The 21,960-nt window shown below is 38.1% G+C and overlaps 2 protein-coding genes across 2 annotated transcripts; both read right to left on the minus strand.

The window, feature by feature from the left end:
* Positions 1 to 7,304: 7,304 nt before the first annotated feature.
* Positions 7,305 to 7,830, minus strand: LOC107759620 (uncharacterized). The gene is made up of 2 exons (XM_016577597.1): positions 7,647 to 7,830; positions 7,305 to 7,570 (listed from the first exon to the last, which is right to left on the minus strand). The coding sequence occupies exons 1-2, from the start codon at positions 7,828 to 7,830 to the stop codon at positions 7,305 to 7,307; spliced, it is 450 nt and encodes a 149-aa protein (XP_016433083.1).
* Positions 7,831 to 9,660: 1,830 nt separating this feature from the next.
* On the minus strand, positions 9,661 to 11,811 carry LOC107759621 (7-deoxyloganetin glucosyltransferase-like). The gene is made up of 2 exons (XM_016577598.2): positions 11,216 to 11,811; positions 9,661 to 10,654 (listed from the first exon to the last, which is right to left on the minus strand). The coding sequence occupies exons 1-2, from the start codon at positions 11,733 to 11,735 to the stop codon at positions 9,723 to 9,725; spliced, it is 1,452 nt and encodes a 483-aa protein (XP_016433084.2). The 5' UTR covers positions 11,736 to 11,811; the 3' UTR covers positions 9,661 to 9,722.
* Positions 11,812 to 21,960: the final 10,149 nt, after the last annotated feature.

Here is a 21,960-nt window from a genome sequence, read left to right on the forward strand (position 1 = left end):
TATAACTTCTACAATACCATTTTGAAGCAGAAGAAGTGGAATCTTCACATGATAGATCCTTCCACTAACACAATCTATTTTTTTTTACATCTTAATGTTGACAAATTATTCAACTTCATATACTTCTTTAAATTTTAAAATATGAACATGGTGCTACATGATCTTGAAATCTAAATGTAAACAAAACAATACCTGCTAGTTACAAGTCATGAGCCAAGAAAAATAAAAAAAAAGTAAAAAAAAAAGAAAGAAAAAAAAACGAGACAGAGTCATGAACATACTAAAATAACGTTAACATTTGCAAATCTCAATTCACTCAATCAAAGAAACATCATTCATGCGAACAAATCCAATATGAAAGAAACTTTATTAAAAGAACCAAATCAATTTGCTTCTGCTTCAATAAAGATTCTCCGACATTTTTTAACTCAAGAGCTTGAATTACACACCTACAAGAGAGTGAATTCAAATGAATAAAATCTGAAATTTGTAGAGTCAATATAGCAGCAACAACAAAATCTCTATCAACTCTTCTTCAAACCTAAGATTCAAGGCCCGAAATGTTGAAAGAAAAATTTAATGAAAACCTTCAACCTAAATTTCTCTCCTCCCCCTTTTTTTTCTTCTCCTCTCTTCTTTTCCCCCCTCCTATTTATAGCATAATTTTCGAGATTTTTCAGATTTGTTTTAAAAAATATTTTATTATTTTATTATTTTTTAATTAAAAGAAATCCCACTTACAAATTGCTTTTATTTTTTTTATAAAAAGAAATCCCACCTTTCTTTACTTTTATTTTTTAAATTCCAACTTTAATTACTTTTATCTTATTTAAAATCCCACTTTTTTTACTTTTTAAAAGAGAATTCCACTTATTTAACTTTTCTTAAAAAAACAATTCACTTTCTTTTGCTTTTCTTTTAAAAATGCTACTTTCTTTTGCTTTAAATTTTTTTAATTTTCAGATACCTTTATATTTGTTTTTTAATTCCAACTTTCTTTTACTTTTTATTTTCTTAAAATTTCCACAAAACTTTACTTTTATTTTTTTAATTTTCTACTTTCTTTTACTTTTTAAAAGAGAATTCCACCTACTTTTACTTTTATTTTTTTTATTCAATACTTCCCGTTTTCTTATTTTTTAAATCACTCCTGAAAATTAAAAAATAATTAATATTTTTTTGGATTTTTTTTATTATTTTAAAATAAAAATAAAAATAATATTAATAGTAATAATTCACCTTTTAAATTTTTTATTTTTACCCTATAATAAAAAGTGTAACAAAGCTAAAAATTGTAGGTTAAAACCCCTAAAATATTTACATAGAAGAAGTGATAAAAAATTAAATATTATCAAAAATTAGGTGCTCACAATGAGGAGAGGGGGCAGGATCAGTACTGACCTGGGGTTCTTGTGTAGAACTGGGGTCTTATACCAATTAGAACCAGAGGGCTCCTTTTGGGCAGAGGGATTAGGTCCCTCAATTGGTTCCCTAGTAATACTATCAGGTGCCCAAGTTTCGACAGGCACTAGTTCCCTACGCTCGACCTCTGCACCATTTTCTTCCCCCCTAAGACTCAGACATACCTTCACTACTCCAGATCACACTTCCCTCAGCACCTATTGACAATATATTTTCTATGGCCTCTTGTTCTTGTAACCCCATGTAAACTCAAAAGTAGAAAGAGTATTACCTATATAATCAAGGCTAGGGGCTGTCATCGTCGATTTAGCATGTATATGAACCACATCGTGTTCTTTGGCAAAGATTTCTTCCACAGGTAGACTAGAAATTTCTAGATTCTCTTCTCTCTCTACTGTAGCATGTTCGACCATTTCTTCAGGCGAGGTAGAAGGAGAGGTCACAACCATAAACTTTTTGGAAGTTGAAGTTTTGTAACTCCGATGAGAACCAGTACTCGACTGGGTCGGAGAGGTAGGTGGTTATGACTATTACTTGGGGTTTGGACTGGTCGGAATGGGGAGTATGGGCTCTAACACTGATGCTTCAATGGGTGAAGACACAGTGGGGATGATGCTTGTAACACTTTGGGCTTCCTGATTTTCAGACATGATGGAGTTTAATGAGTTGAAGAAGAGGGTGTTTGGTTTGAAGAAAGAAAAAGAGGAATTTTGAACTTTTAATGTGGTTAGTTGTGAGAGTAACTGTGAGAGGTGTTATTTAATAGAGGTGAGGGACCGGTTAGGAATAGATGGCAATATGGGTAGTCGGGTCATTTCATAAAGGGGCAAGACGTTTGGGTTCAAAAATTGGGAAGGAAAAGAAATTGACAATTTGATGACGAGGCATCGTTTCAGCCGTTTAAAAATTATGCATGAAAGTACAGAGGAAGTAGTAACCTTTGTCGAGGGAACCAGGTTCCCTGACATATTTTTCAAATGTAAGCATCATCCTTTGACCAACGTGCAATGCATTAGCTACTTGTTTACTCTGTAATCATCATGTGTATCTACTTGTAACGGTATAGAGATGAGTTAGACATTGCCAAAAAACACTTTTTAACTTGGTACATTTCTTTCGTAGCCAATCATCGAGGGACCAGATCCTCAGCTTGATTTCATCAACCCTAGTGCCAAGTGATTCCTATCAAAGTGCTCTCTTCTCAGTGTTTTGGTGAATATGTCTACAATTTGATCGTCTATGCTGCAAAATTTCATACAGATGAGCCCTTTTTGAACATTGTCTCTGAGAAAGTGATGTCGCACATCAATGTGCTTTGTTCTCTTATGTTGAACTAGATTCTTGGCCATATTGAGAGCACTGATATTGTCACATAGAAGGGAGCGCAATCAGAAAACACACCAAAATCTTCCAGCTGTTGTTTAATCCATAACAGTTGAGCACAACAAGATGCATCCGCCACATATTCAGCTTCTGCAGGTGAGAGGGCCATTGAGTTTTATTTTCTTGTACCCCATGAAATTAGACATGAAACCTTAAAATATGTCATGACAGAAGTGTTTTTCCTTTCCACCAGATACCCAGTGTAGTCAGCATCAGCATACCCAAATAGATCAAAATTATCTCTTGAGGGATAGTATAGAACCAGGTCTTGTGTTCCTTTAAGATATCTCAGGATTCTCTTGGACACTTTCAGATGAGATTCCTTTGGATTAGATTAAACCCTGGCACAAAACCCCACAATAAAAACAATATATGGTCTGTTTGATGTGAGATACAAGAGTGACCCTATGATACTTCTATACATGGTCTCATTCACAGAGGAACCAAGTTCATCCATGTCTAGACGAATGGCTGTGGCAATGGGAGTTTCGATGATTGTTTATCCTTCCATGTCAAATCTCTTCAACAGCTCCTTGATGTATTTCTACTAACTTATCATTGTCCCTTTGGAAGTTTGCTTCACTTGTAAACCCAAGAAAAAATTCAGTTCCCCCATCATGCTCATTTCAAACTCACTCCCCATGAGTTTTCCAAATTCCTCACATAGAGAATCATTTGTTTCTCCAAAAATGATATCATCAACATAGACTTGCACAATGAGCAAGTTCCTTCCTCGTTTCTTCAGAAAAAGGGTGTTGTCAATTTTTCCTATTGTAAAATCATTTTCTAGAAGAAATTTTGATAGCCTTCCATACCAAGCGCGAGGAGTCTGCTTTAGCCCATACAAAACATTGTCAAGTTTAAAGACGCGCTAAGGATGCTCATGATTCTCAAATCCAAGTGGTTGCTTGACAAAGACCTTTTCCCTTAGAAAACCATTCAGAAATGCACTTTTGACATCCATTTGGAACAATGTGAATTCCATATGGAATGCAAAGGCAATAAGAATTTTGATTGCCTCCATTCGAGCAACTAGAGCAAAGGTTTTATCATAGTCAATTCCTTCTTTCTGATTGTATCCTTGAACTACTAGTATTGCCTTGTTCCTTGAAGTGTATCAAAACTCATCAAGTTTGTTTCTGAATACCCACCTGAATCCTATAACAGTTCGATCAGCAAGTCGTGGAACCAAGTGTCATACGCTGTTCCTCTCAAATTGATGGAGCTCTTCTTGCATTGTTGTATTCTAGTTTGCATCTTTCAATGCTTCCTTGATTTTTTGGGCTCTATTTGAGAGAGAAAGGCTAAGAAAGCAAGTGAGTTTCTTGTCCTTGATCTGGGTTGAATTCCTGAATCAAGATGAGTGATTATGTTTTCAAGTGGGTGTGAAATTTTATGCTTCAAGTTAGACATCTGAGTCTCATTATTAGAAGATTCAGGTATTTCAGACTGTGATCCTTGGCTTCTTCTCATCTCAGCATGTAGGGTTCCTTGGACAATATCGACAACTATATTCTCAGGTTTAATTATTATGATTGACGGACTAGGTTCCTCTCCATCAATTTGACATATGGTTTCACCATCCTTATTTGATTCCTCGACGTGGATCATTACATCAGCCTTTCCATTTGCCATGTCAATGATTCCACTAGGGACAGTTGACTGTTCTCCGTCTTGATCATTTTTATCATTCAAATCCTTTCCACATGAATGATGAGATTCATTAAAGATCATATGTATGCTTTTCTCAACACATTGAGTTCTTTTGTTGTATGCTTTGTAGGCTTTGCTTTGTGATGAATAGCCTAGAAAGATTCCTTGATCGCTTTTGACATCAAATTTTCCAAGTGCTTTATTGACATTGTTGAGGACAAAACATTTGCAGCCAAATGTCCTTAAATGTGTCAGTTGGGCTTCCTTCCGTTCAGTAGTTCATATGGCATTTTGTTTAGAAAGGACCTGATTATGCACTTGTTCACCAAGTAGCATACAATGTCGACGGTTTTGGCCCAGAATCCTTTTGCAATGCTACTGTCAATCAACATTGTCTTTGTTATGTCTTTAAGAGTCATATTCTTCCTCTCTACAACACAATTTTGTTGAGGTGTTCTTAGAGCTGAAAAATTGTGAATGATGCCATTTTCAGCACAGAATTCTTCGAATTTGGCATTGTCAAAATCTGTCCCATGGTCAGACCTCATATATACTACATTATGGCTCATATTTACCTGGATCTTCTTTAAAAATGCCACAAACACTTAAAAGGTTTCATCCTTGGTTCTGAGAAACAAAGTCCAGGTGAATCTGGAATAGTCATCCACTATAACGAAGATATACTTCTTTCTTCCCCTACTTGGCACCCTCATAGGTCCACATAGATCCATATGGAGGAGATCAAGTGTCCTTGAGTTACTAACTTCCTTTTTGGGCTTGAAAGAGGATCTGAATTGCTTTTCTTTTATACATGCATTACACACCTTGTGATCCTTGAAGCTTGACTTAGGCAGACCACGAACCAGGTCCTTCTTGACCAATTTATTCAGCTACATAAAACTTGAATGGCCCAGCCTTCTGTGCCATAGTTCAGCATCATCATAAATGGCACTCAAATAGCTGAGATCCCCATTTTGCAAGAACTCAAAGTCACCATCGTAGATATTTTTGTATCTTTTGGCCACTAACACCACTTCACCGGTCACAAGATTAGTGACTGTGCATATCTTGGATACAAATTCCACTTTGTTTCCTTTGTCACAGATTTGGGAACGCTTAGAAAGCTGTATTTCAACCTGTTCACGTAGTACACATTTTCAATTGAGTGATAGAGAGACTGCCCAATCCTTCCAACTCCCAGAATGTATCCCTTCTTGCCATTTTCAAAGGATACACTCCTTCCTTGCAGGGCCTTCAATGAAAGGAAATCATTTGTACTTCCAGTCATGTGCTTCAAGCAGCCGCTATCCATGTACCATTATTCGCTACTCCCTTTCACTGCTCCATGCACAAGGAAATCAAGAGTTAGACGTAGGAACCCAAACAAGTTTGGGTCTTTGTAATGAGGAAATGGGGGAATGAGGGATCTTTTGGTCCAAGCAGACACCACACATTTTTTATATGAAGGGCCAGGTTCCTTAGTAGTAGTTACTTTTTCAGCAAAAACATTGTTTTTTGTTGAGATTGAAATCTGGCATTATAGGTTTCCTTAAAGTTCTCAGTGTTACCAAAGTGAGTGCAGAGCTAGTTATCAGGTACAATAACGTACTTGTTATGGGGGTTGTAGGAAGTCTTTTCCCTTTTAAACACGATTCCCTTCCTATTTCCCATACTATTTGTATACATAGCAGTGATTGCATTAGAGGACTAGGTCCACTTAAGAGATTTTTCTAGGTCACTCTTCACTTTGCCTAGATCTTCCTGAAGTTGTCTATTTTTCTCAAGCTTAGCAAACAAACTATATTTCATTGATTTAACTCATTTTCAAGCCTAAGGTGTGCCTCACTTGCAACTTCCTTTCCTTTTTGAGTGTTCCTAGGCCTACTTTCCCTTTTTAGTTCCTCAATTGTTTCCTTTAGGTCTACAACTACTAGTAATAGGTCATCTATTTCATGCTTAATGTTAGCAACCCTCTCTATTAAAACTTCTTTCTCCTTTTATAACACATTCAATGGTCTCTTTTAGATAGATCACAACAACCACTAGATCATCTCTCTCATGTTCTATGTTTGCAATTTTTTCAGTTAAGGCATCTTTTTCTTTCTTCAAACTCTCAATGGCTTCCTTTAAGTTTACCACAATGACTACTAGATCATCTCTCGACTGTTCTATTTCTCCTAGTTCCACAATTAATGCATCTTTATCATTTATAAGACTATGATAAGCATCAATTAAAATATTTCTCAAAGTCATAAGTTTTTTTTGGAGAATAAGACTTTAGATTTCTTTGAACATCTAGAAAGTTTACCTCATCATCATCATCGACATTTTCATCATTGTTAGATTTTGCCATTAGGGCAAAGATTGAGCCAGACTCAACTGTTTCACTTTCTACTACCATCATGGAGCTATCACCATGATCATCATCTTCTTCAAATTCACTGGAAGAGTCTCCTCATACAGCAAGAGCTTGTTTTACAATATTGTTAGTGACATCTTTTCTATTGAATCGTTCGTAAGGAGCTAGGCTCCTCTTAGCTGCTTTGTCAGTATTGTGTTCGTACTGATCTTGCTTGAGGAGAGGGAAATCTTGATGGAGTGTCCTGTCTTACCGCACTTATAACATAGTTCATAACCTTTTGGCTTGCTGGAGCTGCCCCTTTTTGGAATGCCTCCATTTCTGCGAACCATTTTCTGAAACCTTTTGTCAGGTAGGCCATATCAGCATCATCACCACCTAAGTCATTGTTGTCCGTCTTGAGGACCAGATTCTTCTCTCTTTTGGGCTCTCTTCTCTCATTATCCTTATTCTTCTTCATTTCATAAGTCTTCAGATTGCCGACAAGTTAATCAATGGTCAGCTCCTGCAGATCCTTTGCTTCTGTGATAGCATTCACTTTGCTTTCCCCGGAACCAGGTAATACACTAAGTATCTTCTTGAAGAATTTTCTCCTGGGGATGATCTCTCCTAGAGAGTGAAGCTTATTGATGATAGATGTGAAGCGAGTGTGCATATCCTGAATGGACTTATCGTCCTTCATCTTGAAAAGCTCATACTCTGTGGTTATCATGTCAATCTTGGACTGTTTTACCTGTGTTGTCCTTTCATGAGCTGTTTAGAGAGCTTTCCATATCTCCTTAGCAGATTAACATGTTGAAATCTTGTTGTACTCATATGAAACCAATACCACAGACGAGGATTTTTTTAGCTTGAAGGTTCTTTTCAATAGCCTTGCGGTCATTATCATTATATTCCTTTCTTATTTTAGGAACTGTCATTACGGGGTCTCCAATGGTCTTCGTAGGAATGAAAGGTCCATCGCAGATGATATCCCAGAGCTCTGAGTCTTCAACCGTGATGAAGTCGTGCATCCTTGTCTTTTACCATCCATAGTATTGGTCGTTGAATCTTGGTGGTCTGTAGGTAGACTGACCTTCTTCGAAGTTTGGCGGAGCAGCCATGAGGATCCTTTCTAGGTGTTAGCCTGATAAAAAGAAGCCACTCTGATACCAATTGATAGAAACTAAGGGTCCACCAAACTATATAGAGAACCAAGTTCTCTGTTAATTCCCACAGAACACACGCACACTGCAGTAAGTAAATGACACAATGGAGTTTTACGTGAAAAACTCCAAGTTCACGGGATCAAAAATCACGACATACCCTTGTAGGATTTCAACTTCACTATTAAGCAAACTTTAGATTACTACATATTGTAACCTAGGAATTAACCTTTTAATCCATCACTAACTTGTAACAACTCTATTACAAGCCGCTTTGTAATATCTCTATTGCAAAAACTTACACCTCGACTAACTCTAGCTAAGACACAAATACAAGCGTTTATAATTTACAAAGATTTCCTACATAATGCTTATAACTAAGCTAAGTAGGAATTACGAGTAGAGTGGTTTAACAAAGGTGAAACACAACTAAGGACATGTAATAACTCGATACAGGGAACTGATCCGTCGTTATGTTGTTCTGTATTCTTGATGCCCTTGAGAGTCACTAGCGAGATTGATAGGTCACTTCAGAGAATGCTTGATTCTTTCTTGAATGTGCAAGTGTTTTGTTTTACCTTTTCTTGATGTTAATAATTCATTTGTCATATCACTTGAATGATGCAAGCAAGTTAGGTAAAGGGCATTCCTCATAAAGTTGACTATTGTACTTTTTTTGTGCAGACAGCAACTTTACAGCTGGGGTTTGACTTGTACAGTCACCACGGGAATTGGTAGCTATTTGTTCTCTCTGTTATTCCTTTGACTCTGAAGAGTTAAACCGTGTCCCCGACTGGAGACTTGTTGATCTTAAATTCTTGAGTATGTGTAACAAGTTCCTTATCTAGTTCTTAGCAGTAAGTTTGTTAAATCATCATAATAGAGCAGGGATATACATATACCCTATCAAGAAACCATTCTTATCTATGAAACAAAGGTGAAAACAACGAAGCACCCGCAATTTTGTAAATAGTATCGATCGATATAATATCACTTGACATGTAAACGTTTTACCTTTCATTGTTTTATTACTTTTGCATTATTTATTCAAATGTGTCGGCAATATTAAAAAGAATATGACTTGTATAATTTTATAGCTAATCAAGTATTCGCATGGGCGTGGGTGTTTGCTGATTGTGTGCGACAAATGCCGATGCACCTACCCTATTCTGTTGAAAACTACTCTATATAAATAGTTGAAAACACTTTAAAAATATATCTATATGTAAATTGTACTTATTATTACGAAATAAATGTACTAGCAGATAAGACCATTCCTGTCTGCGAAAGACAAGTTGTTTGTCTCCGGCAATAAAGTAGAGAAAGGGATAATAAATATGAAGTCACAAACACTTGGACTTACGAAAGAGTGATATGCTCGAGGGCACATGAAATGTTATCCCATGGTTACGTAATTATTTATCATTATCAATTTAATTATTGATGAGACCAAATCCTTGAATAATTTTTATCTTTTATTTATTTAAGAAGAATCAAGAATGTACGTATATGATTGACTAAAATAGAGCTGTAACAAATTAAACATTAGCGTGGGCGTTGTATTTTCTGGGAATGGTGCCATGATACTAGCTGTATGCTATGAATACTGATGCACCTACCGTATTCTGTTCAAAACTCTACTCTATATAAAAATTTGAAAAGTCTTACTTTGCACGTATTATTAAAAGAACACAAGAATGAAAATTAAGGAAGATTAAATTCAAACACCATCGTTAATTATGTAGTAACTTACATTAAACTTAATGTTTGGACGAAAGAAGAATATCATTGACCACCTTCTCAATGTTCTCGTAAGATGACCCTGAATGTTCTATGGCAGATGCTTCAGCCAATTCCTTCAATTCCATTGCCTTTTTCTTCATCTTTTTGCCTTTTTCCCCAACCATCAATTCCCTTACAAGGCTTTCCACTTCATCCCTCTTTACATCAATCTCGATTCCAATATCCCATTTAGTGACGGAAAACCAACAATTTGTTTGTTGTTCAGCGAAAAATGGCCAGCATATCATAGGCAACCCACTGCTTATACTTTCTAGCGTCGAATTCCATCCACTATGAGTCAAGAATCCTCCAATTGCCGGATGACTAAGTACTTCTTCTTGTGAACACCAACTAGCAAGCATACCTCTGTTCTTCGTTTCTTCCACGAATTCGGGTGGAAGAATCGATGCATCACCTAAAACAATATCAGGTCTTATGATCCATAAGAATGTTTGCTGGCTGTTTGCAAGTCCCCAAGCAAATTCAACAAGTTGATTAGGAGTCATAACAGTAATGCTTCCAAAGTTAACATAAACAACAGAGTTTGGTTCTTTGGTATCAAGCCATTGTATACACTCTGGTTCCTCTTTCCAAAGGCTGGATCTAAGTCCCTTCAAATTTTCATCATCAGCATGTTTCACTAGAAAATGCAATGGCCCTATGGGGTAGACTGGAGGAAGAAGATTTCGGAGCGATTCAAGAACTTCAGCCTCTAGAGTTTCAAATGTGTTGAGGATAATTGCAGAAGCCTTCCTTGCTCTCTCTGTTTCTTGAAGTACAAATTTGATCATGAATTCATCTGGATTTGTAGTTCTCAAGAAACTTGGAAGATCCCTTAAACGTACGTCTTTCATGCCTGGTATAAAATCCAATGTTGTCTCTAGGTATCCATTTGTCAAGTCAGCCGCATCTATAATTTCCCAAAAAGAGAAAAAGTTAAAACACGTGCATATCCAATATAATGGGAATTGGCTATATACATCAAGAACAACCAAAAAAAGTCTCAAAATAGCTACTCCCTCCGTTTCAATTTACGTGAACCTATTTCTTTTTTAGTCCGTGCCAAAAAAAATGACTTCTTTCCTTAATTAGAAACAATTTACCTTTACACAATGATTTATAGCCACACAAAATATATGTGCCTCATTTTACACCACAAGATCAAAAGACTTCTCCCTTTTCTTAAACTCTGTGCCCAGTCAAATAGGTTCACATAAATTGAAACGGATGGAGTATATCTTTCCATTTGCCTTATAGACAGAGTTATTTGGTATCGGTATTAGATGAAAGTAGCACATACACGATGTAATAACTAAATACATCAAGATCCGATAAATCATAAAAGCATAACAACAGTGAATTCAAGATCTAAAGTTAATAACTTAGAAGTAATATTGTAATCTTGTACACATATATACTTATATAGTTGAAGCAAAAAGGGTGCCGCCTATGTCGGAGAAAGTATTTGTACCTTTAAGTGGAGCGTAGCCTTTTTCAATAACCTTGTAGTAATGCATGTAACCTAAGAAACCACAAGCACTAGTTGTCCAAAACAGAATTTCAGGGACTCCCAATTCTTGTGCGGCAGCTAGGGTGAAGCTCATGACACCATCGGAGACGATGCACGAAACGGGTGGGACGTTAGATGTGTTAGTATTGTTGAGCTTGGCAAGAAGATCCCTAAAAGGACCCAAGCAAGTATTGGTTGTAGATTCACACAAAGAAGGTATATCTTGTGTGGCATCTGCATCACATGGCGGAAGTCCATCAGGAATGGTCTCAAAACGGAAAGAAGAAAGACCCTTGAGAGAATCAGGGCCACGAGATTTAAGGAGACGTCTATGGTTAAATTCAGTGTTGACAAAAGTTATGTGAAAGCCTTTGTGATGAAGTATTTTGGCTAGCTTTAACATAGGGTTTATATGGCCTTGGGCAGGATATGGTATGCAAACTGCATGTGGCTTTGAAAATTCAGCACCAATGGAACCCATTCTTAATTTCTTTCTCTCTCTCTAAATGTCTCGAAAGGAAAGGAAAGATCTGGATGATTTTGGCAAGAAGGATTGAAGAAATGCAGATATTTATAGATGGAAAAAACAAGTCAAAAACGTCAAAGAAAGTGCAAAAAAAGAGATCACGCCAGACTGTTAAAAAATGGGAAAATTCAAAGTTGATTTGGGTTGGCTGGAACGCCGGTTTCGAGGTCAAAAATGACTCGCTGAGTACTCCCTCTTTTTCAATTTAAACTTAGCGGTGTAAAATAAGACAAATATATTTTCTGGGCTATAAATTATTTTATAAAGGTAAATTCTTTCCAAATAGAAAAATGTCATTCTTTTTGGCAATGACTAAAAAGAAAATAAGTTCACATAAATTGAAACGGATGGAGTATATTATACTAGTATTCATTATTAGTCCAATTTCTCCACCAAACTGTCATGCAATTAGGGGTACAAAGGAAATCGACAAACCGCATCAACCCGATAATTCGAGTCAAACCGAAGAAAAAAAACCGACTATGGTTTGGTGTTAGGAAAAAAACCCTACCATAATTGGTTTGGTTTGATTTTAACTAAAGAAAGTCAAACCGAAACCAAAACCAACCCTACACATAAATTTTTTAGATATATTTAATATATAAATATACTTATTGTGATGTAATTTATAAATATTTCTTAAAAATTTCATAATTTTATCTTTTAAGATATTATTTCAAGGTTGGACTTAGAACTTTTGAATGTTCCAATAAGTTTTATAGTCATTAATATTAGTAAATTAAACAATGCCAATAAAAGCCCAAACCAAAATCAAATCAATACTAATGCTAACAAAAGACATTCAATTCAATACTACGAATGAAAAATCTAGTAAATGTCTATTTTTTGTTTTGCATTAATTTAGATAAATGCATAACCTATTTTTATTTATTCTTTAGCGTTTAATCATGTAATTAATACTCCCTTATTAGTCTACTTATTTTAGCATGACTTAGTACTTTTAGAATATGTTTATTTTTATTATGGCTTTTTAATTAGCAATATTTATATTACATAATTTTATTGTCTTTATTGTTGAATATTTTAGGATAATACCATGACACATCTCATATTTTGTATTATTTTCTTGGAAAATACTTTATATAGTTGTATCTTACTAGGATTAAAGAAATATTTTGGGCACAATTTATATGTTTTGTTCTACGAAGATTTTTCGGGAAAAAAAAACCCGAAAACCCGAGAGCGAAAAATCCAAATGTTATTGGTTTGGTTTGGTCTTTAGATTTAATAACCCGACATAATTGGTTTGGTTTGATAATTGTAAAATCCGAACCAACCCGACCTATGTACACCCCTACATACAATGCATCATTGGTTCGAGTTGAAATCTTGTAGAATTGGTGATGGTGATGGTAATGATAATAATGATAATATTGTTATTTGTATAACGTAATTTGACTTTATAGAATTTAACAAAAAAAAAACATTTGAAACTTAATATATCATAATAATTAGGCGTAATGGCTTCTGGGCCATTTAAATTTGCACCAGATTTTAAAGCTGATACATAAACTTTTAATTTTCCCATTTTAACACCCCAACTCGATAAAAATACTTATAATAAACCCCTGCCTCAGAGCGTGTTCAATTACATGACATGAATACCACGTCAGATACTAAGACCATTTATTATTTGACATTTGTAACATCTAGGTCCCATCCTTTTTAAAATTAATTTACCAAATTTTTAGTTTTTGTTCTCTTTCCTTTCTTCTTCACCATAAATCCTCCAAAACCTTCCCTTCCTCAACCACTATTTCCAATGGTAAAAATTCAAATACGATCAATTCATATCCTAGTATATATCTTAACCAAACCTCAATCTAGAAATTAGTCCAAACAAGCCATTAGATCTTCGAAAAAAATATCAAAACCATTCCGACAAGATTTTTATTGGAAAAAATGGCATCTCGGTGGCACTCGTTAAAATCAAAATTAATAGACCTCCTTGAGCACCTATTACTTCCCGCCCCTGAAAATTTTCAGCAATTTCGTAGTCTCAACCGGCCAAAGAAGATCGCCGGAAACACCGTCACTGCTATACTTGTCGTCAAACTGAGAAAATGAGATAGATCAACCAACGCTAAAATGATTAGTTTGTGGAGAAATGAAGACTGGCCAAGGGATTGTTTAAAGTCTCAACGAAGAGAAAGGAGGTGGGGGGTGGGGAATCAGGAAGAAACTGTGGGGAGAAAGAAATTGGAGTTGGGAGGGGGAAGTGGGTAAGGAAGAAGATAAGAAAGGAGTTACGGGGAGGGATTTAGGTTTCAGGACTTTTTTTATTTTTTATTTGTTTGTCTTTTATTTACTTTTACTTTTTTTATTCATATTTTTAATATTTTTAAGTTTAGTAATACGAGTGACGCTCTTTTTCTGCGTGATTAACGCGCACTTTGACCATATTAGATGAGTTGCTACCACATAAGCATAGTCAAAGGTTAAAGGTGTTCACTTATAAGTAATCGATTGAGTTTAAGTGTTAAAATGGAAAAATCTAAAGTTCATATATCGACTTTAAAATCCGGTGCAAGTTTAGGTGGATAATAAGCCATTTCGCCTAATATTTATGTGGCTATAAAATATTATAAATTTATTATTTTAATTATGTTCCACAATATTTGTGTTATTATAAAAGCTTTTTATTAAGGAAAAAATTGAAACATCCTCCGTTTTATTCAACATGATGCACTTTTCTTATTAATCTGTTCAAAAAAAGACTGATATGTTTTATATTTTAGTAATAATTTAACTTTAAACTTTTTATTTTGCTTTTTTTACTATTAATGGAAAGCTTTTATAACCACACAAATGTCATGACATCACAAAATGTTTACCTTTCTAGCTTTTAAGACCACACAAGTTTCAAAAGTTTTTTTTTCTTTAACTTCGTGCCAAGTCAAAACTACCTCACATAAATTAAAATAGTTGGAGTATAAGTTTCTACATAAAAATATATCATTCTTCTTGGAATAGATTAATAAGAGCATGTCACATAAATCGAATTGAGAAAAGTACATATAATAATTTTAACTTTTATACACTTACATCATAAAATATTTTTATACTATTAGGTCACTCGAAAAATAATTACTCCCTCCGTTCCATTTTATGTGAACCTATTTCCTTTTTGGTATGTTCCAAAAAGAATAACTCCTTTTTAAATTTGGAAACAATTTAGCTTAAACTCCTAATTCTAACCTTAGTGCGAAGTTTTTATAACCACACAAATACTCTGGACCCTTTTTTGACTTATTTAGGACCATAAATTTCAAAAGTCCTCATTTTTTCTTAAACTTCGTGCCTAGTCAAACATGTTCACGTAAATTGAAATAGAAGGAGTATATATTATTACCTATAATTAGAGAGATGTGCGGCCGAAAAAATAAGAAAAGTTATATGATACGTAAATCAAAATACACGTGTGAAAAATCTTTACACGTCCATATTAAGTTTATAAATTCAGTATATAACATGTATATCTTGATCTCAAGGTAATATGGTTGATCGATCGATTTACAGTACGATTGTATAATTTTTTATTGCATAAAGAATGAATATATCGATGCCCACCAAATCTATTAAAGAAGCCTTGAAGATTAGTTGGTTGTATTTGGTTAAAATCTGACCATCACGACCTGGTTGTCCGACACCCCGCCTTAGTAATTGGACAGTGAAAGTTAATAGAGCCCACTTCATTTCTCCTCTGTGACATACGATGAATTGAAAAGAGTAATGCCTAAAATCATGACCAGGACACATTAGTGACAAGAAAGTGTCGAGTCAAGCAAAGAGTAAAAGGGCCTCGACTATATATAGCCAAATAAAGCTCTCAATTTAGGGGGCTTCTCCATTCTCTCAAAAAAGGATGACAAAAAAATTCTTTCTTATATCTTCAAGAGGAAGAGGAAATGACCTCGAAGAATATATGTAAATTTACTTCCTCATCAACTGACGAGAAAGGCAATGTTGAATCTTAATGGGATCAATCATGCCTCTTTCGTCCCATATGTAATCATTATTGTTAACTTTTCGATCCGGAATTAATTATGTTTGACTAAGATTTACCCTTTTATCTTGGATTAATTTGTTCATAAAAGTTTTTGTATCTTTTGAGCCAAACAATTTGGCGTCGTCTGTGAGGATTTCTTAGTAAAAATTTCCTAGTTTCTCCTAGATCGAAACCAAAAAATACAATCACTCACCAAAAGGAACGCGGAGGAAACACCTAACCCATGCGAGACGCAAGAGCAGCGCAGAAGAGGAAGAAGAGCCAAGCAAGATCACCGGGCTCGGAAATCTTCGCCCCATCAACCATCGATATAGTAAACAAAGCAAACGATGTTATTGACCTGTATTCCCCCACCGGACTGCCGGGCGGGAACGAAGAAAATCTCATCCTCACCTCCCACTCTTTGTCCAGGCAAGCACATAAGACCCCCATGGACGAACGTACACAGGAACATCCCGATTGAAGGACAAATTGCTTCAACACAACTGAAATACCTCCTGCCGGCAACATCTCCGAGCTGGACGGCAGGAGTCAGACAAGAAAACCATAAGGCTTACACAACACGAACCTAAATGAAACATCAACACCACGTATTCACCAGCGTTGCTCCATTTGGTGCAAGCAATACCAAACAGACTGGGACTCCCATGAAAGATGTCCAACTCTCCAGAAACCGGGACTGACGACAGACTGTTATTTCGATAAGTTTGAAATAACACCCTTTAAGGATAAGTTCCTTCGTCAAAAGAAAAGAAGAGTTCAATCACGATCGACTGGTGACGGGCTATTATTTCGATAAGTTCGAAATAACACCCTTTAAGGCTAAGGGCCTTCGCCAAAAGAAAAGAAGAGTTCGACCTCATTCGAACGATGATGGGCTGTTATTTCGATAAGTTCGAAATAACACCCTTTAAGGCTAAGGGCCTTCGCCAAAAAAAAGAGTTCGACCTCGATCGAATGATGACGGGCTATTATTTCGATAAGTTCGAAATAACACCCTTTAAGGCTAAGGGCCTTCGCCAAAAGAAAAGAAGAGTTCGACCTTGATCGAACGACCGGGATGTTATTTCGATAAGTTCAAAATAACACCCTTTAAGGCTAAGGGCCTTCGCAAAAAGAAAAGAAGAGTTCGACCTTGATCGAATGACGACCGGCTATTATTTCGATAAGTTTGAAATAACACCCTTTAAGGCTAAGGGCCTTCGCCAAAAGAAAAGAAGAGTTCGACCTCGATCGAACAATGACGGGGTGTTATTTCGATAAGTTCGAAATAACACCCTTTAAGGCTAAGGGTCTTCGCCAAAAAAAAAAGAGTTCGACCTTGATCGAACGACAACGGGCTGTTATTTCGATAAGTTCGAAATAACACCCTTTAAGGCTAAAGGCCTTCACCAAAAGAAAAGAAGAGTTCGACCTCGATCGAACGATGACGGGCTATTATTTTGATAAGTTTGAAATAACACCCTTTAAGGCTAAGGGCCTTCGCCAAAAGAAAAGAAGAGTTCAACCTTGATCGAATGACAACGGGTTGTTATTTCGATAAGTTCGAAATAACAACCTTTAAGGCTAAGGGCCTTTGCCAAAATAAAAGAAGAGTTCGACCTTGATCGAACGATGACGGACTGTTATTTCGATAAGTTCGAAATAAGACCCTTTAAGACTAAGGGCCTTCTCCAAAAGAAAATAAGAGTTCGACCTTGATCGAACGACGATGGGCTATTATTTCGATAAGTTCGAAATAACACCCTTTAAGGCTAAAGGCCTTCGCCAAAAGAAAAGAAGAGTTCGATCTTGGTCGAATGACGACGGGCTGTTATTTCGATAAGTCCGAAATAACACCCTTTAAGGCTGAGGGCCTTAGCCAAAAGAAAAGAAGAGTTCGACCTCGATCGAATGATGACGGGCAGTTATTTCGATAAGTTCAAAATAAAACCCTTTAAGGCTAAGGGCCTTCGCCAAAAGAAAAGAAGAGTTCGACCTTGATCGAGCGATGACGAGCTGTTATTTCGATAAGTTCGAAATAATGCCCTTTAAGGCTAAGGGCCTTCGCCAAAAGAAAGGAAGAGTTCGACCTCAATCGAACGACGACGGGCTGCTATTTCGATAAGTTTGAAATAACACCATTTAAGGCTAAGGGCCTTCGCCAAAAAAAACAAAGAGTTCAACCTCGATCGAACGACGATGAGCTGTTATTTTGATAAGTTCAAAATAACACTTTTTAAGGCTAAGGGCCTTCGCCAAAAGAAAAGAAGAGTTTGACCTTGATCGAACGACGACAGGCTGTTATTTTGATAATTTCGAAATAACACCCGTTAAGGCTAAGGGCTTTCGCCAAAAGAAAAGAAGAGTTCAACATTGATCTAACGACGATGGGCTGTTATTTTGATAAGTTTGATATAACACCCTTTAAGGCTAAGGGCCTTCGCCAAAAGAAAAGAAGAGTTCGACCTCGATCGAACGACGACGGGATGTTATTTCGATAAGTTTGAAGTAACACCCTTTAAGGCTAAGGGTCTTCGCCAAAAGAAAAGAAGAGTTCGACCTCGATTGAACGACGACGGGCTGTTATTTCGATAAGTTCGTAATAACACCCTTTAAGGCTAAGGGCCTTCGCCAAAAGAAAAGAAGATTTCGACCTCGATCGAACGACGATGGACTGTTATTTTGATAAGATTCGAAATAATACCCTTCAAGGCCAAGGGCCTTCACCAAAAAAGAGAAGGGTTTGACCTCGATCGAATGACGACATGCCGACATTTCGATAAGTTCGAAACGACACCCCTAAAGGTCGACAACCACCGGAAGAAAAGGAAAATCGGGACTCGTTAGATGAGCCCCTATCTTGCACCAAGGCCATGGACAGTTGAAATAAAAAGTAAAGTACAAGGCAAATAGCGAAGAAAAGAAATTTTATTTATGCAAAGTCACAGTGTGGGCTACCGCTTCTTACATATGGCCCAGGCCAACCAAAAAAAATGAACAAATGACAGTCGACAAACAAAATGAAAATAAAGACAAAGGACAACATTCTTCATTTGGTGTCATCACTGCCGTCACCATCACCACTATCATCACCGTCTCCAAGAGGTTCTCCATTGGCATCATACGCATCCCCATTAGCTTCGGGCGTTGCCACATCATATCCACAGTTAATGCGAGCCTCTCGAGCTTTCGCTCGCACTTCTTCATAAGAAGCCTCAGCCACGGTGCCCGCCTCCCACAAACTCTTATATATGTCCCGCTGGGCTTCAGTATAAACCCAGAGCTCATGCATTTGGCAAGGAACGACAGTGGAAGATGACTCAACCTGAGCCTATAATCGCTCATTTTCTGCCTCCAAGGCCACGACCTGATTTCCCAGAACCCATGCCCCCTGATCAATCACGCCAATGCGCTCCTCGAGCCTCGCCTCCTTGAGAGTAGCTGTCACTCTCTCGGACTCCTATTCGGATTGGAGTACACGGATGGTGTTCTCCAGGGCCGTTTCCCTCGCTAAAGCCTCCGACCAGGCACTCTCAATGTTCTCCAATCCAGCGACTTTGCTCTCCATCGCGGTAAATACCCTGCAAATGCTCACATTCCGCTGCGATCCCCTTACCTAACTCGAGCTCCTCGTCCTTAATGCGAAGTTGCTCCTTAAGTTCTCTCTTGCTGCAGATGGTCTGCATCAATTCCTGGTCCTTTTTCTCCAAGTCCTCACCAAGAGCCCGATTACGGGGATCCGTCCTCAGCCGCTCATGCATATCTCGACACTTGTCATGGTAGCGACGGTATTTCTCCAACATCTTCAAGAAAACCCTTGCCCGTATGTTGGTCTTGCGAATGCTTTCCACTTCCACCATGTATGTCTAGAAAACGTAAAGACAGGGTTAAACTAGTACTTTCGAAAAGGGCAAAAGCATAAAGCAAAAACAAAATGTAACGTACCCTTAATCCCATGACGGCCACCTCGCCCCTCAACTCAGCATCGGAAACATCCCGAAGGGGTTCGTTCTCAGCTTTGGAGCATAACAGGCTGAATTGCGGTACCAGATCTTCCCCCTCCGCCAAGAGATTAACGCCAGAAGGGATCTAAAGAATACGAGCCGAGCCACCCGCATTAACCACCAAATGAGTGAGACTCTCCTCGAACATCCTAACATCGTCGGGGCCCAGGTCTGACTTAGACTCATAGTCATCAATCACCATGCCTTTTCCCCTTTCTGCTGCTGAAGAGGAAGCACGACCCGATGCAGAAGATGAGGGCACGTCTGAAATCACAACAATAGTCCCAGAGGTCTGGTTCTCTACCACGACAAGGTGTTGATTATCAACAACGGCAAGGAATTCTAATTGAGCCAAGGCGGTGATAGGAGTTTCTGATTGCTGATCGCGGGCACCGACAACTTCAACGGTTTGCTCCTCCCCTATGGGGGGAGCTGCAGTAACACCCTCTCCGGAGCCCGTTGTGGGAGAGTCGTCCAAATAAATGACTGTTGGTGGCGCCGTCTCAAACATTACTCTCCGTCTATTCGATGGACCCTCTTCCTCTCTAGTAGATGGTGACTCATCCGTTGGGCGAACAACATTGGTCGGGACCTTGTCCTAGGAAGTGGCCCTCGCTGGAGTAACCAAGGCCGCAGGTTCAATTGAAGCAGCTCTCGACGAAGGTCGTATAGTGGATTCTGTGATAGGGTGAGTAGATGCAGACGGCTGGCGGAAAGTTAGCTGAGGAACCCTTGCTCTCCGCACCTTCCCTGGAAACGATGAACGATGCATAAGAGGCTAAACAAAAAAAAGAGAACAGTAGATAAAGGCATCATCTCACCTGTAAGGGGCCTGGTCCGAACCTCTCATGAAAGGTCGACCATGTGCAAATTCCCACTAAATGGGGAAGAATGGCTTCCACCCATTCACGAATCCCTTCGACAGGTGGCGGGGGAAATCTCTCAGCTGCAAAGATGAGATAATTTAGTACTCGCAGAAAACGGTCGATCATTTCACTAACTAAAGAGGCAGACTTACGTGCGAAGTTCCATCTTTCAGGGAATGCAATTGGGTCTGCCACAATGTGTTCGGTCCGCACATAAAAGTAGTTCTCGTAGAAACGATGGTTGGTCCTGTCGTCCATCTTCACCACCAGACTCCTCGACCCCCGAGGACGCATATGAATCATCGAACCGCAGATCAGTTGAGGAGAAAAGATGCTGAGCATATGGTCCAAAGTGACCTCACGACCGATAAGTTCCACATACTTGAGCAACATAAGGAATAACTTGTACAAATAAGGCGAAAGTTGGGCGGGACACACTTAGTAGAAACGGAAAAAATCCACCACCAACATGGGAAGAGGAAGTGTGTACCATACAATAAAGGGATAGGCGTAGAACAAGCAGTACCCGGGACGGTCGAAGTGAACTATGTCGTCCCCTCCACCGGCCGCATATCGACGTAATTGGGGATTATCCACCTTTCTTTCAACTTTAAAATCCCCCTTTCCCTCATGACGGAGGGGACAGGTTCCGGTTCCGCCCAGCCGCTAAAACTGAAGTCAGTCGCCTCTCTCCCTGGGCGAGGCAAGATCTCAACCACTGAGGGAATCTCCTCATCCTCCATCGCATCCGCCCCTCCGGTGACCTGAACAGAACTCTCTGGTACCAGATTAGCGGCAGGAAGATTGTCGCGGGAAGAATCATCAGTCATTTTTTAGCAGAAAATGCGCCAAACAATTAATAAGAAGAAGAGATGAAAGATTTCAGTAGACAAGAAGGTAAGCAGAAATTCGAGATATCAGAAAAAGCTATATCTGAAGAACTCTCTCAAATGAAAGATGAAGTGAATCAATCAAGTGACAAGTTCCCTTTATTTATAAAGAGACATAAATTTCCCGAGCACGAAACCCAAGAGTCGCCATTCAAATCTGATAGGGCACAAAATGTTTCAGTCTCCCAGAAACGTGCATCATAATGTAGATAACCACGAACCAATGCTTCAGTGCCAACCGACGTTTCGATTCTGAAACCGCCGCAATGGTCCACGAGGATCGAAAGAACACCACCACTCCGCTAAAAACCCACAGAATGCGACTAAGGAACGGAAAGTTATAGGCCAGATTTCTCTCGACTTCGTAACGAACATGATCCGTCTGCCGAAGTCCGACATAGAACGACC

Source organism: Nicotiana tabacum, chromosome 20, assembly GCF_000715075.1.
Source record: "Nicotiana tabacum cultivar K326 chromosome 20, ASM71507v2, whole genome shotgun sequence".
NCBI lineage: Eukaryota > Viridiplantae > Streptophyta > Magnoliopsida > Solanales > Solanaceae > Nicotiana > Nicotiana tabacum.

Bases quoted from the DNA above. Each gene is read 5' to 3' on its own strand.
- LOC107759620 (XM_016577597.1), bottom strand. From the start codon at position 7,830: ATGCACGACTTCATCACGGTTGAAGACTCAGAGCTCTGGGATATCATC. The intron at 7,571-7,646 runs GTATTGGTTTCA...CTCTCTAAACAG, and splicing joins TAAAAAAATCCTCGTCTGTG to CTCATGAAAGGACAACACAG.
- LOC107759621 (XM_016577598.2), bottom strand. From the start codon at position 11,735: ATGGGTTCCATTGGTGCTGAATTTTCAAAGCCACATGCAGTTTGCATA. The intron at 10,655-11,215 runs GTACAAATACTT...GGGAAATTATAG, and splicing joins AGGCTACGCTCCACTTAAAG to ATGCGGCTGACTTGACAAAT.